General features: G+C 39.8%; 1 protein-coding gene across 1 annotated transcript in view; it reads left to right on the plus strand.

The window, feature by feature from the left end:
- The window catches only part of Sgce (sarcoglycan epsilon), an 83374-nt gene that overhangs the window by 36136 nt on the left and 31132 nt on the right, over positions 1 to 16106 (plus strand). Inside the window, exons 3-5 of the mRNA XM_012515054.2 lie at positions 1869 to 1882; positions 3892 to 3964; positions 8241 to 8439. Coding sequence (XP_012370508.1) covers positions 1869 to 1882; positions 3892 to 3964; positions 8241 to 8439 — 286 coding nt within the window. The remainder of the gene's footprint in view (positions 1 to 1868; positions 1883 to 3891; positions 3965 to 8240; positions 8440 to 16106) is intronic.

The following is a 16106-nucleotide window of genomic DNA, read 5'->3' on the forward strand; positions in this document are numbered from 1 at the left end:
GCTCAGGAGGAAGACCACAAGTCAGATCTGTATAGTGAGACCCTGTAGACGCTGTACTAAACAATAAAGTTCATTATGTTTAAAGGGTGGGCCATATTGATCCCTGGCGCTACAGGCAGTGCCCCACCTCAGGGACTCACTGAGACGGCAATTGAGACTTGGCCGCCTGTAATCCCAGCACTTAAGGACTGCAAACAGGAGAATCACTATGAGTGTGATCAATGTAGTGAGATCCTGTTGACCCTATACTAAATACATTAAAAAGTTGATTATGTTCTTATAGTGTACTCCTAACATATGTTATGAACAGTGTAAATCACATAATATACAAAGAAGATTATGGCCGGGGAGATGGCTCAGTGGAATAAGTGCTTTCCTCGCAAGCCCAAGGGCCTGAGTTCAATCCCCGATTCCGCAAAAAAAAAAAAAGACGATTATGAAATTTTAGTAATCTTTCATGGACAAGTAGAGCTTGGCCTGTAAACATACCAGTTTGCAGCCAGATATTTTAGTAATTATGCGAAAATGCCATTCTATTTAGTAAAACTTTTCATATCTTGAAATCTTTAAAAAAAAATCCTAGCAACTAAGTCAATCTGTATGTATTTCTAATATTTACATTTTAAATATCTAAAGTACATCAGGCACTGTCTTTGAAATAGAGGATCAGAAATAAAGCACTCTGGGCCTCAGGGTTGTGCTCAGCAGCCTAAGCACCTGCCTAGGCAAGCGCAAGGACCCAGGTTTGACCCCAGTACCACCTATTGTGACAGCCCTGTCCTACCTGTTGTGACAGCCCTGTCCTGGGGACTCTTAGCCACCAAGACCAGGTGTGATAGTACATTCCTGCATTCCCAGCGCTGGGGAGGCTGAAACAGAATCACTACGAGTCCGAGCTACATAGTGAGACCCTGTACCAAGTACATAAAATTTTAAAAAGTAACAATAAAGCACCCCCCCCCCCCGCTTGAAGGTCTGTATCTTTTATAAGTGAAATTTGACTGAGGTCATTATGGTACTTAAATATCCTACTACAAGTGATAGAAGGAGGCTATTCCACTACAAGAGTTAAGATTAAACATTAGGTATAAAATGAGGGGACTGGGGAGATGGCTCAGTAGAATAAGTGCTTCCCTGGTAAGCTCAAGGGCCTGAGTTCAATCCCTGGTTCCGGAAAATAAATAAATAAATAAATAAATAAATAAATAAATAAATTCAGATAAAGTTCTTCCTGATGTGAAAAATTCATTTTCATGGTGACCTGTGATTTAAAAAGAACTTATTAGAGTTTATGGAATGAATAGTAATGAAATTTATAATAAATATGAGAATTTTATCCATAAAAGCATTGCAATTAATATGAAAATACCTATATTTTGTGGGCTGAAGTTTCAAGATACGGAGAAGATTGACAAGACTTTTTTGCAGGATAACCTTTTAAAATCATCAATAGTCCCAATTGGGAGCCAGGGAGATGGCTCAGTAGAATAAGTGCTTGCTTGGCAAGCGCAAGGGCCTGAGTTCAATCCCTGGTTCTGAAATAAATAAATAAATAAATAATCTGTCTGAAAAGGAACTTTAAAAAAAAATAGTCCCAATTGAAACCCATTTCACATATTTTCATTTACTTCATTCACATAATGTTTTCTACTTTAGTGAGTATTAATGTTAGTGTTCGGTGTCAACTTGACAGTATGTGTCCCAGCAGTGGCAAGAAAGTGAATAAATGCAGTGGAAGTTATACAGATTCTAGAGAGGGAATTTCATTTCACTTTATGGAATAATATTCTTTGCAGAATATATACCTTTTAAATATTGTTTAAAGTTTGAAATAACAGTCCAAATTCTGATTCTTCCTGTTCTTTCAGTATTACTGACGATTGTAATTTATTTCTGTGGAAGCTCATGTATTGTGTATAAAAGTCTTTGATATTTATTTTTGAATGCACAAAATATTTCATTTCAGTTTGAGCCATTTTTATGCTACTCTTTTGTCTCAGTGTCAGCTGCAGCTGCCATCACTGCCAGAGGCTAGCGCTGGGATTCTAAGACTTTGACATACTATTTCTTTTTTGAGGTACTACAGACATGTTTGAATGATTTCATATCTGTCAAAGTTAATTGCTTCTGATTTTTGGGGCCATAACCGGTTGGCCTTTGCTTTATTTGTTGTTTGTAATGGCTGCTTCTGAGTTGACTGTGACGTAAGTTCCCTAGCTCTGTAAGTGTTTACTAATATCTGATTTTGTGAAGGAAATGATTGGTGCTCTGAGCATGTACTCTCAGCTTTATAGGTTACGATCCTTCCTGCTTTGTTCCTATCGTGAGGTATGACTTCCAAAAGATTATTTATGGCACTTTTGACTGATTGGTGTGTGCTAAAATTGTGTACTAAAATGTAAAGAACATGGAGATTTGCTTGTTTGAGAGTGTACCTTCTGGGACAGTAGCTGGAAGGGGAACGGCAGGGTCAGAGGGAATCTCTAATTTTAGTTTTTTGGGGAATCTCCATACTGATTTCCATAGTGGTTGTACTGTTTTACATCTCCACCAAAAGTTTGGAAAGGTTCCTGTTGTCCCTGTAGTCTTGCCATCATTCGTTATTGTTGGATTTCTTGATGACTGTCATTCTTTTGGGCTAAGGTGGAATTTCAGTGTTGCTCTAATTTGCATTTCTCTCACAGCCACCAGTGTTGAGTATTTCTTGCTGTATTCATTGTGTATTTGTACTTCCTCTGAACTGGGTCCATTCATTTTGCTTACCCACTTTTGATTGGGTCTTTTATTTTGGGAGGTCTAAGTTTTGGAGTTCTTGGGAGTAAAAGACATCATATTACGGTGACACATGTATACCTGTGTCTACAGCAGCACAGTTCATAATAGCTGAACCTTGGAAGTAGCCTATATATCCACCTACAGATGAATAAACAAAATACAGTATTTGCACTACTCTGCCAAGAGAAAGATAAGCTGGAGTCATTTGTGGAAAAATAGATGCACTTGACCCCATAATGTTATGTGAAGTAAATCAGACACATGAGCTTCCATACTCATAGTTTCTCATTTATTTTTGTTTGTTTGTTTATTTTTGCAGTACCAGGGATTGAACTCAGGAGCTTGTGCTTGCCAGGCAAGTGCTTATTCTACTGAGCTATCTCCTGAGCCTAAGTTTCTCATTTAAATGAGAAATCCAAATCATGAATATAAAGATCAAGATGAAAGGTAGATGACAGGAAGTAAGAAGAGCTTTTCTAAATGGGAAAGGGATTAAGAGATGGAGGGAGGGGAGAAATTCTGCCCATGCCCCACCTCCACATAAGGAATATAATTGCTATGTAATAGAAATATACTAAGAAGAATTACATGCAGTAAACCAATACAAACAGAGTGTATTTTCCACAGTGATCCTTAAACTGTACTTAAAAATACAAAATTAAATTGCTTAGTTTTTTAAAAAAAATTACTAGAGGCCAGGGAGATGGCTCAGTAGAATAAGTGCTTCCCTGGCAAGCGCAAGGGCCTGAGTTCAATCCCTGGTTCCGACTAAATAAATAAATAAATAAATAAGAATGCTACTGGTAAGTAATTCATAGCAGTTAATTCATTTATTGATGATGCGTCTGTGTTGCTGCCTGTCCTTAATAGCCTTCTGTGACAGGGTCCTCCTGCATTGAACTTTTTGTTTTAGCATGTGAAATAGCCTAATTATTTCTTTTCCTAAAATATTGTTTAAACCCTGAGGTTTTATTGCCTAGAAAAGGAATACTTTTTAAGTGTAACAACAGATACTGAAAATGGAAAAATACAGTTTGTTTTTACTTTTATGGTTAACAAATTTCGTTTTTCAAAGGAGCATGTTACTTCTTTAATACGATTTTCCTTTTCTAATAGATAACTGCCTACAATAGACGCACCTTTGAGACCGCAAGGCATAATTTGATAATTAATATAATGTCAGCAGAAGGTGGGTATGGAAAAATATGTTGATAATTTCCTCATTTAGGGGCAGGGGAGATGGCTCAGTAAAATAAGTGCTTCTCTGGTGAGCGCAAGGGCCTGAGTTCAATCCCCAGTTCCGCCAAAAAAAAAAAATTAAAGTAACTGCAAAGCAAACTTAAGTACTAAGGGAAGCAAATGTGCAAAAAAAAAAAAAAAAAAGGTTAATTTCCTCATTTATAAGAAATACTTCATTTCTTGTATTTATAACTGTATTTTATAAGTACAGTTATATTTTGTAACTATAAATATAGTTAGGGATTTTAAGGCATCACATACCTAATATAACCTATGCAGTAGTAACATGCAGGAAAAAAAATCAAGTAATACCTAATTTTTTATCAAATATCGTGGTGAGTTATGGTGAAGAATCAAGGTGGGGGTATGTTCAGATGGACCGCTGAGTCTCAAGTCCTTGGCTTCTTCATCTGAAAAATGAGCCAACAATAAATTTTCTGTCATGAATGAAGCCTTCAGATGTGCTAAAAAAGGTCAGAGAGTACATAGTAATGTCCAGGTAGTTTTATTATTAAAAACATTTACCATAGATTCTATTTATATAAGGATAAACTAAAAATTTTGGACATAGTTTCCTCGCTAAATAATCTAATTTGGCCCAATTGTTAGACTCCCGGAACAATTCAGAGTTGCACGTGTTCAAATTCTGAAGTGACTTTGTAAAAATTTTAAAGATTAGGGACAAAGGAAATATCCCAAGTGTTATGCTCTCAAATGTCTTGACCTCGTTTAACACATGTCTGGGAAAAAATACACACTATTAAAAGCTAGTTAAAATTAACAGATCATGAGACAACCCTCTCTACACTCTGATGTTATTTGTGAAATGGAAGAAGGAAGAAGTGGTACAGAATTTATTCCCTCTGAAAGTGGTAGAGTAATTGCAGTAGGGAATTTTTGGTTATATTTGCTTGTAAAATTAAAAACAAATAAGCAAAACACAGTACATTTAACCAGGATCTACTAATTGGGAATTTAGGAAAATTCAGTACATTTGGTAGTGCCTACATGGAGAGACTGCTAGGAAACTTGAAGTCCCTTATGTGAATTCTTTGCAGGGACAGTATCAGCTATAGACAACAGATGCGCAAGTTAAAAGCTTAAGGTGCTCTTCACCTATTAACAGCAGATCCGAGGGCCAGTTTTGTGGGCCTGCATAGAGGAGTGCCTACCCATCTCCCCATTCCTAGCCCTTTTATTTATTTTGTTTTTTAAATTATTTTTGCAGAACTGGGGATTGAACTCAGACCCTTGCACTTGCCAGGGAAGCGCTTATTCTACTGAGCCATCCCCCCAGCCCCTCCTAGCTCTTTTAGTAGGTATTCATTTCTGGATCAGGGAAAGTTTTGGTCTTGATGACAGTAGTGAGTGGATACTCATATCCACTCCCCCTGACTCTGTAGCATTGGAATGCCCTTATAAACAGAATAAGGGTAAAGTTTTACTTCTCCTTGGCTGTGAATCACGTTATACAGCTATATTTCAGTGGGCTTTGGCCACCACTCTGTTGCTCTCAGAGGAACTCATATCTCTGTCACACCTTGCTCTTCCTCCTTCTCCAGACTTGTCTCGTTGTTGAAGTAGAGAGCACAAGGCCTCTTCACTGATGGAAGGGAGCCCCTGATCAAGAAGATGTTAGTGGAAAACTGCTAGACCACGCAGTGGTCAAGGGGTGGTGTTAGGGACTGTTTGTCTTGAGTCAGGGGTTTGAAGCTGTGCTGCTGAAGGGTGTGCAGTAAAATAGTTATGGAAACCCTCCCTGTTTGACAGAGCTCCTCCATCATTCAGTATGTGGAACACTTAAAGATCATACATGTGTGCTTGGTAGTCTAGACAAAATCTGTATGCACACTGGAATGAGCATCTTTGAGCACAGCCTTCATTCATGCTATTTGTCCCAGATAAGGTTTCAAAAAAAAAGAAATAACTATTGTAAGTCAGGGTAATCATGTTCAGTCCAGTTCCCTGCCCAACTGTCTCCTGTTCTGAGAGACCGAGTGAGAAATTGGTCATGTAGACTCACCCAGCATGCAACTCAAGGAGAGCACATGGAGAGATTCACTGTGGGTTAGCACCTCCCAAGCCTGCTGTGCATGGGTCTGCTGGCCTACTGTTCTCTTGGCCAATGTGACTTCCAAATATAGCAAGCTTGGGATTTCCCCAGGGTTAGAAAGCTGCGGTGACTCATCTCTGGGAGGCCTGGCAACAGCGCCTGGCCCAGGATCAAGCAGGCAAGTGCATGGCCCAGAGTTCTGAGGAGCTGGGTGCAGTAACAGGCTCATGGCCTGTCTCCAAAAGGGAGCCTCGGAGCAAGCTCTCATGGGTCAGGAAAAGCCAAACAACAGTATTCTACACAGTAGCACTAATAATTTTTTAAAAGCTGTACATGCTTTAATATCAGAGGGACTTTTAAAGGAGTAAAGTCTTATTTGGGGTGCTTACCATGTATTTTTTTTATTATTATTTGCTTTTGGGAGTAGAAGGCTTTACAGAGAATCCATAAGGATTTTGTTGAAGTAAATCAGAGAATATGCACAGTATGATTTCTGTGGGGGACTTTAGATTTGTGTATAGTCCAGGAAAGTTCGCTTGTCTTTTTAGTGAATTCAGATAAATGATCATTTCATGCTGTATAACAATGTAATATTTTAATCTCGTGTAAAATCTGTGTTTTAGGGCACTGCTGTGAATTTGTTAGGCAGTCTCCCTTAGTATAGAGACTAATTGCATGACGTAGGTTCTTGGACCTCTCTGAAGATACGCTTCTTATTTTCAGCTATAGGAAAGGTACCAGGACCTGCTCACCTGCTTTATGTGAGAATGAAATGTTCTAGTTTACCTCTGTCTTACAACCTGGCCTACTTCATTATCAATATGTCTTAAAACTTAATCTTTATTGTTACAAAAGTAGTATGAAATAAAGCAAAAGCTAGTTTTTTTTATCATTTACCAAATATGATTAGTAATTTATGAGTAACACTTGAGAAACAAGTACTTTTATATTTACTGAGAATCTTTTACGTTGAAAGTGAATTTTGGGATTCACTGATGTAGAACAATAACTTAGAAATGTTCAAAGGAGAACTTTGATGAGACTTGAGCTGAAAATAAATTTACAATGATATGATACAGAATTTCATGAGAGCTATAATTTTCTAGGATATTTAACTATAGAATGATCACAATAAAATTGCTCTTACCTTTAGAATTCTAATTAGAATATAAGGTTGATATTAGTATTGAGGCTTTCAATTAACCCAGAAGGAAGGGCTCCTCCACTTCAAAGGACACGAGTCACCTACTGTATTTGCACTTCAAGAGAGCTGAAAAATTCCTTTCAAACTGATAAGAATATAACTACCAAATACATTAAAAAAGAATTCTTATTAGATGTATAATCAATACTTATTTTAGAAAAAAATAATGATTTAACTACTCTAAGTAGTATTCTCTTAAAATTAAAAAAATTGAATCATTTATTTATTAATGTATTTGGTATAGGGTCTTACTACGCAACTTGGACTCATAGTGATCGTCCTGTTTCAGCCTGGGAATACAAGGGTGCACCACCATGCCTGGTCTTGGTGGCCAGTTTAGCGTGCTAGCAGCGGGGCCGGCACGGCATGCAGTCCCAGCAATTGAACCCAGATCCTTGCGCTTGCCTAGGCAGGCTCTTAGACCACTGTGTGTGTTCTGTATATTGTGTCTACTTATATACTGCATTTTGAGATCAGTCATCTGTTCTATAGAAAACCTTGAAAGTTAGCACAGTCCTTCCTCAGTATTCACTGACCTTGATTCTTTGACCCTGTGGGAACTAAGGTCTGCGAACTTGCTTGGAGCCCTTATAGAAAAGCCCTAGACTTGGCCTTAACCTGTATACATCCTCCTGTTCACATCATCTGTAGGTTATGTCTATCTCATACAGTTAAAATGCTGTGTAAGTAGTGGATACATGGTATTGTTTAAGAAATAGCGATGAGAGACAGTTTGTATATGTTCGGTACAGTCATGACTTAAAAACTAAAAGCATCTTGGTTCCACAGTCCGTATAATCTGAGCATGCGCAACCCGTAGGTATAAAGAACAGACTGTTAGCGTGCTGCTCCCTCCTGCTAGGGTTTATGACCAGACCTCACAAATCCCAAATTGCCCTTTTGTTTCTCATTTCAAAAAACTACTTCATTAAAGACATGCATGCCCTCTTTTTGTTTTACCACAATTAGACTTCCCATTGCCATATCAAGCAGAATTCTTCATTAAAAATATGAATGTGGAAGAAATGTTAGCCAGTGAGGTTCTCGGAGACTTTCTGGGGGCAGTGAAAAATGTGTGGCAGCCCGAGCGCCTGAATGCCATCAACATCACGTCAGCCCTGGACAGGGGCGGCAGGGTGCCGCTTCCCATTAACGACATGAAGGAGGGGTAAGCAGACCTTTATCTCATTGCCTTAAATATGGATGTTTTTAATATGGTGAAATTATCAAACTTCTTAGAGATAGAAAATAGCCTATTGCATTTTTCTTTTTAATAAGAAATGGATATTACAAAGATATGGACATGCTAGCAATTTTTTGTATTGACAGAGCGCGTGTGTCAAGGCTTTTAACTCTCAGAACCTAGGTCCTGTGATACCCAATTGCAGATCCAGATGAGACTCCTGGATCGGCACACTAAATCTTTCTTACCTTCGGTAAAGCTGATTATTTAGGGCTGTGAATTTTAGTGGAAATTGATGCCCAAGTTATCAAGTGTAGAAGGATGCACCGACTGCTGTAATCTTATTCTAGGAAACTATTTCTTGGCCTTTCACATTCTTTCCACCATGTGTTGGTGACTGATGGCTGGAGTGAATTTGAAACCCATTCCTGTGACACGAGAGCCTAGAGCCTGGCCTTGTCACTCATATGCTGGGTGACATTGGCAAATGGGAAACCCCTCTGTGCCTCCATTTCCTCTTCTCTTCCACTGGGGGTAACCCTTTCTCACAGGGTTGTTGTGAGGATTAAATACATTTGAAAGGAATTTGTCAGTTCTCTTGAAGTGCAAATACAACGTGTGACTTGTGTCCTTTGAAGTGGCAGAGCACTCCCTTCTGGGTAAATTGAAAGCATCAATGCTAATATCAAGTCGAACTCTCACCTTTCATTTCTCATCTGTAGATTGGTGCAGAATTGCTTTCTCTCTCATCCTACAGTGTACAGTGTATGGAATAAATCACATTTTGCACAGCCTACTCCAGTTCTCCCTCCTCCTTCCCCCATAGTCCTCCTGGGAACGCTTTTGGACTGAAGATACCTGGAATTAACTAGAGTAGCCCAATTAGTAAGAATTCGATTTCTGGGCATCCTTAAAGCAGAACTTTGTTGAAAGAACAGAAAAGATGCAAGTATACAGAAGTGAGGTCTGAAGGGAGGTGCGGAAAGCAGTGATGTATAAAGTCCAGCTCACAAATTTTAGAATTAAGTTTTATCTTCAGAGTGATAGCAGCGGATTTTAATGTCAGTTGAGCACACCGAGAAGTGCTCTGAGGACAGTAGTCACTTTATCTCCTGTCTCTGTGCTAGCGGGCTTTTAGTGTGAAAACATAACTCTAAAGCTTAAGTTTTCACTGCAGAGTTAACAGCGTGGATCTCTCTCCTACTGAGTAATTTAAAATGGCATAACCACGGAGCAGAATGATAGGGGACTCCTCCTGAAAGCACTCAGGAACCTCTTCCAAGAGTTTGCTCACTGTGTTCCCTGAGGATTGTTAGAACAACTCGCAGCAAGTGCTGGAGGAAACACTGCGAAGCCCAGCCACTGGGGGAGCTCTGCAGAGCCCTACTTCCTGCTGGTTCCTGAGGAGTGCACACTCCACTTTTACAGCCTGAACTGCACTGAGATGAACTGAACAATTCTGTGAACCAGACTCTGGCCTAAAGCAGTGCTTCCCAAGTACGCTGGTCCCTCAGAGTGGTCGAACTCAGTTCATTCACATTCATGTTCAAACACCAAAAAGTTCAAGACCTAAACATAGTTTTCTCATAAGAAATACCAGCAAACTGAATAACGTATTCTAAACCCCAGAATTACACTTAAAATTCATCTTCCCAAGAAGTTAACACATTTTGTCATGATTTCTATCTTGAATTCCATTGTGGTTCTCCCAGTTTTCCTCCTAGCTTTCCTGCTGGTGTCACAATTGGGAGCCAGCATTATAATATTTTACATGAAGAAAGTGTAAAAAAGATAAAAGCTCGGTGACTGACATTTTCATGTGCTGAAGCAAGCATTGTGTGTTAGCCGAGTGAGAGTGGTGCTCTTCCCAAAACATCACTTACCCCTTTGTGTCTCGGGAGAGCCATGATGTGACTCGCTCTTGGCCCACATAAGCTTTTTCAACTTGGATTTTCAGTTCAGTTATCAAGCAAAGTTATGAACTCTTGAGTAGATTGTTTTCGACTTTCGCTGTTTGAGTGGTGGACAGTTCGAGCTTGGGGCTGCTTGATCACTGAGGAAGCACTTTATGTACATCCTGAGAAGCCCGTGAAGAGCATTAGAAACATGGATGGGTCGCTGGCCTCTGATGCCCATTAGAGATTCGTATTCTTGGAGCCCAAGGCTGGGGCTGAGCGCGTGACTCTAAATTAGGAACAGAATTTTTGCCCTCCACATACTTGTTGAGAATTCAATCATTAGCAGACTGACCCCCAACACCTGCTAGAGGGCGGCTTATGCTATCAGCTATTTGCAAGAGTCAGTCCCATGGCATTTATTTGGGCTCTTGTCTCAGATCCCTTCCCAACTTGAAATGCTTTCCATGAGTTTTAATTTAATGTTAAGCCTTAACCTTTACAAAGTATTCTTATGAGAAGGCTTTTAAAATAGCATTTCTATAAATTGTACCTGGTGCCGGTGATTACTCCTGAGGCCCTGTGTAAGCCCCAATGAAATAAGATCCTACTTGACTTATAACTCCAGAAGAAAACTTTACCCCTGGACATAATTTTGCATGTTTTTCTTTTGTTGTCATACAAGGTCATAGTAAGAAAACAATTACGCTAGTCTGGTTGCCTTAAGTTTCAAAATCCCAAGCTTACATCGTCTTTGTTGCTTTCTTTTCCCTTTCATGATGTATATGGAAATTCGCTTAATACACTTTCAATTCACTTACTACGTTTTTTGCCTCTGTATTTTCTTCTGCAAATATCATGGGCTATAAATCCTTTTGAAACATAAAGAGAAGACTAAGAGATAGGGTCAGGATAACCAAGAAATTGCATTCCTCGCTTTCCTAAAATTTTATTTAAAAAACATTTGCATACTTCAGAAGTGCTAAGCATATAATTGTGTTCTGCTTAATACTTAGCAAAGTCTTGGTCCTAGAGTCAAAGAAAAAATATCTCCATGGAATTATCTCACTACTGGCAGATCGTTTATATTTAGTATGTGTAGTCAAATAAATGGCACACGACCAAGAAGAGCTCTTAGGGGTAGACCATGGAGTAAAATTGTCCTCTTCTGTGGCCCAAAGCACGACTCAAGGTCCATCATCCAGGACCCGCCCCGCGGCATCCGAGCTCCTCATCCTGAAGGTTTCAAACTTCACCTAAACTAAGCAGAAAACAATTATACAGATTTACTTCAAAGTGAGTAAGCAAAGGACGGCCTGAAAAGATGCATTTGCACTCACTAGATGCACAACCCAGCACAGTTGTGCTGCCTGTGAACCCCGTCCTTGGGTTGCTTTTGCTCCTGACGTGGAGCCAGAGGCAAAGGCCTTGTGGATATATCTAGCCTGATAGAAAGCTGGTGGAAAGAAGAGCAGGCTCATATTTCACTGCAGGCATGTCCTAGCTGCCAACCAAGGCTGAATGATGTGGTGTAAATGGTGGCTATGAAGCGAATGGCGGGGTGTGAGGATTAAAGAATATGCTCACTTTTCATAAGAGATTGTCAAAGCTACCACTGTTTCCTCTAGTTACCAAAGCATGTAGATCTAGCCTCACCCGCAGTAGAGAATCCTAGTATGTCCTTAGTCTAGGCCACCTTACAAAATATTTCCTTTTGTTAATGATCTAATTCTTTGGCCTGTATCAAAGACCTCAATGAAAAGATGCTTTGGAGAAGAGTATCAGCCCTTTCCTGCAAATGTTGGCCTTATAGAAAATCATAATCCTTGGGTAGCTCTGAGATTGTCCTCATCCTTGATAACTTGGGAGGATTTCCTTTTATTCTCAAGTAATGTCCCTCCTGTGTTTTTGTGCAACTATCCCTTCTTTTATAAGATAGTGATGATAGGAGATTGAATTTGTTGAAAATACCTTTAAAATAACAGTTGGAAGCTCATCGGTCCATTTTTATACGTATAAAAAATAAATACACATCTATGTTTGATACCTATTCTAAGTTGTCATTTAACATTAGGTACTTTTTCTCTAATGTGTGTAGTATAGGGTGTAGAGGGTCCCACTGCACAGACAGAACTCGTAGTGTTCCTCCTGTTTTCAGCCTCCCAAGTGCTGGGATTACAGGCACTCACCACCACACCAGTCTCAATGCACGCCTGGGGCAGGGCCTGCGTGGCACCCTGGGGATGGACCCTTGGCCTCTGCACTCTGCCTAAGCAGGCACTTTAGTCCGCTGAACTATCTGGCTGGCCCAACATTAAGTACTTTTTAATGAGAGAAGCTTGTGTTCATTTCCAGAGTGCAGCAATTTCACAAATAAAATTTATGTTCACAATCTAGGCAAGTAACTAGATAACACAGTGTTGTGACCCTCCCTCCCTTCACATCGAAGGCTGGCCAGGGTTTGTAGAGGCAGTAAGTTCTGATCCGAGTCGAGTCGAGTCGTCGAAGGTGTGAGTTCAAATTAGCCTGCAGGGAGATACAGAGCTCTATGGAGAGGTCATGCTTGGCAGGGCCTTCAGATGAGAATGTGGTGGATTTAAAAAGCAGTTTGGCATGGAACAGAGACCAGACCCCACGTAAGACCTTGTATACCAGGAAAAATTGTGTGGCTTTTATCCTCGCAGAAAAAGGTTGATGTTATTTTATTTTATTCATTCTTTATTTTTTATTTTTCATTTATTACGTCTTTGGCGCAAGGTCTCACTACACAGCTTGGACTCATAGTGATACTCCTGTTTTTAGCCTCCCCAGCGCTGGGATTACACGCATGCACAGCCAGGGACCTGGACTCGGTTGACGGCTCAGTGCGCCCCAGGGGTGGGGCCAGCGTGATGTGCAAGACCTGGGATGGAGCAACCCCTGCCCCTGCACTTGCCAAAGCAGGCGCTTAGTCCTCTGAGCTGTCTCACTGGCCCGGCTGATATTATTTTAAAGAGGCCGCACTTGTAGACTAAGGGGGAGACTGAAGAGAGGAAGTGCTGCCTGGATGTGGGAATTGGGATTGTAGGGGACTTGAGGGCATCCGCATTCCCTGCTGGGCCCAGGAATGAGAGGAATGTGAATGGAGGAGCAAACTGTTACAGAGTTAAAAGCCACGAAAACCTTCAGCTCTACAGGAAACAGTCCCACCCCTTGCTTCAGCAGTGAAAACTGTTAGTTTTACAGTTCTACTCTTGCTTCTGTTTTGATTTGAATACAATAGAATCGTTGATCCCTCACTTTTTCTTCGTTTTTGTTGTTGTTACTTTGTCATTTGTTTTTTCTGTGATAGATGTTTTATTATAATCTTGTAAATTGTTGGTTCTTTGTTTTATTTTTGATAAATTTGCTGGAGATCTTTATGGAAAAAAGAGGAATGAGAACGCAGGCAGGAAGTGTGGTGGTGCTGTTTTTGAGAGCTCACCTTTTTTTTATAACATCAGGCAACGTGTAATGTACATGCACACATTCTTCTCAGACTGTCTGCTGTCTCTTACGAGCACAAAAGAGACACTGAGCTGTGTTCGGAAGTCACCGTGAGGGGAGAACACACACAGCCGCTGAATTTGTTTATCCTGCTGTTGCTGACAAAACAAAGAGTTTTTAATTATTTGCCAAGCACTTGGTCCTTACGTTTTACGTTTAAAGATCTTCTTCAAAACAGACACCCTCAAAGAAGGGAAATAGAATTCTTCACATTGGACGGAAAAAAACAGTTTTATTAGAAATGATTCTATCCAGTGAACAGCTGTCTCTCACATTTTTATTAACATTCATCGAGAGTCCTGTACTTGTTATTATATTCCTGTGTTGTCTGTTGACACACATGAATTTTTTTTCTTTTCTTTTTGCGGAACCGGGGATTGAACTCAGACCCTTGTGCTTGCCAGGGAAGCACTTATTCCACTGAGCCATCTCCCTGGCCCCATGAAATTTTGAAGACACGCTAAGGTCAGAAAGGAAAATTTTAAATTCATATATAGATTATGTCTCTCATGGTTAAAAAGCAAATGGATTATAAAATATGTAATTTTAGCATGCAGAGGATACAGATATTGTTGCACATGGTCTCATTAAAAATTGCATACTTTAAAAAGCCAACATGTTCAAACTTACCTACAAAATAGTAATAGGTTTTTAACTTCTAAAGGAAAAACTATCTTCTGCTTTTGAGCATAAAATCTGTCCTCTGCTTTTGACTGGTAAGATGCTGTTGATACCCATTCAGTCAGCAAACAGACGCCCTGAGGACAGTGGTAAAGACTAGGTTCAAGAACAGAGAGGGGCCGTTGCTTCACGCCCACCCAAGGCGACAGTGATGGAAGTGGAGTTGTAGGAGGGAGACGGGGCAGAGGGGCCACGTGTGTATGAGCGTGACTTCCAGACAAATGTCAGAGACTGCTGAGGAGGCCAGCCAAAGACAGCAGGGCTAGAGTCTGTGACTTGCACCTCAGGAACTGCCAATCGTGAGGGAGAAGGAGACAGAAGGCAGGAGAGGTGGAGGAGGGGCCACGAGGATCCACGTGCAAAACCGCTTTACTTCGAGAAGTTTATGGGTAGTCGAAGTAGGGATGAAAGTAACATGGCAGTATACATCAACTGTTGTGTCCACTTCTAGGCATCTCCTGATATTAAAGAATAGCCACACAAGTACTCCTTGTGATATTATTTATAACATCAAAAGATTGGAAGCAACTATGCTTCCAACTCCAAAATAATTGCTGAATAAATCATTTGCACTTAAAAAATTATATTGCCATAAAACTATAATTACAAAGACTACAATATGGAAAAATGCTTATGATGCATTAAGTGAAAAAGCAGGATACAAAATTATATTTTAGAGATGATTGCAATTAGGCTAAAATATATGCGTTTGAAAAATATTCTGCAAGGTACATTGGAAAATGAAAATGGTTATCTAGGGAATATAAATGAGTTCTGTTTTTATGTCCCAAGTTTTCTGTAATATTTTTATATTGCTTTTATAATTTAAGAAAAAGATTTCAAAGCGCCCAGTACTCTTAGGCCCATTTATATTATCTTTAAATTAATTTAAAATCTTACTATTTACTAACGCAAAAATCACTGTCATATTAAGCAAGGGAACTATTAACAGTTGTAAGAAGCATTCGATTGTCTCTATTTACAGTATATTTCACTGTCTCCAAGAGAAAAAATATGCTGTTAATCAGGAAATTAATAGAAGGATAGAATTGGCTTCATTTGAAACTTAAAAGTAGTAACTTGATTAAAATAGATTACGTTTATATGTACTGCTAATCAAAATACTTTATTAATGCTTTCTTTTTTAAAAAAAATGTCTTTAGGACAGGGTCTGCAGGGTCTGCAGGGTCTCACGACACAGATTGGACTCGTAGTGTTTCTCCCATTTTCAGCCTCCCAAGTGCTTGGGATTACAGGTGCATGCCACCATGCCCAGTCTCACCATCTCAGCGCGCCCCAAGGATGGGTTGGCACAGCACACTGGGAAATCCAGCCCCTGGCCCTTGCACTCTGCCTAAGCAGGCACTTTAGTCCGCTGAGCTATCTGGCCAGCCCTTATTCATGTTTTCTTGTGTCTACTTTTATTTCAATTTTTAAACATTTTGGTACTATCATTTAAAAAAAAATGTTCTCTCGGGGCTGGAGAGATGGCTCAGTGGTCTGAAGTACCTACTTAGAACAAGCTTAGCAAAGCATCAGGGACCGCGGTTC

This window comes from Octodon degus, unplaced genomic scaffold, assembly GCF_000260255.1.
Source record: "Octodon degus isolate 3935 unplaced genomic scaffold, OctDeg1.0 scaffold00050, whole genome shotgun sequence".
NCBI classification, from domain to species: domain Eukaryota; kingdom Metazoa; phylum Chordata; class Mammalia; order Rodentia; family Octodontidae; genus Octodon; species Octodon degus.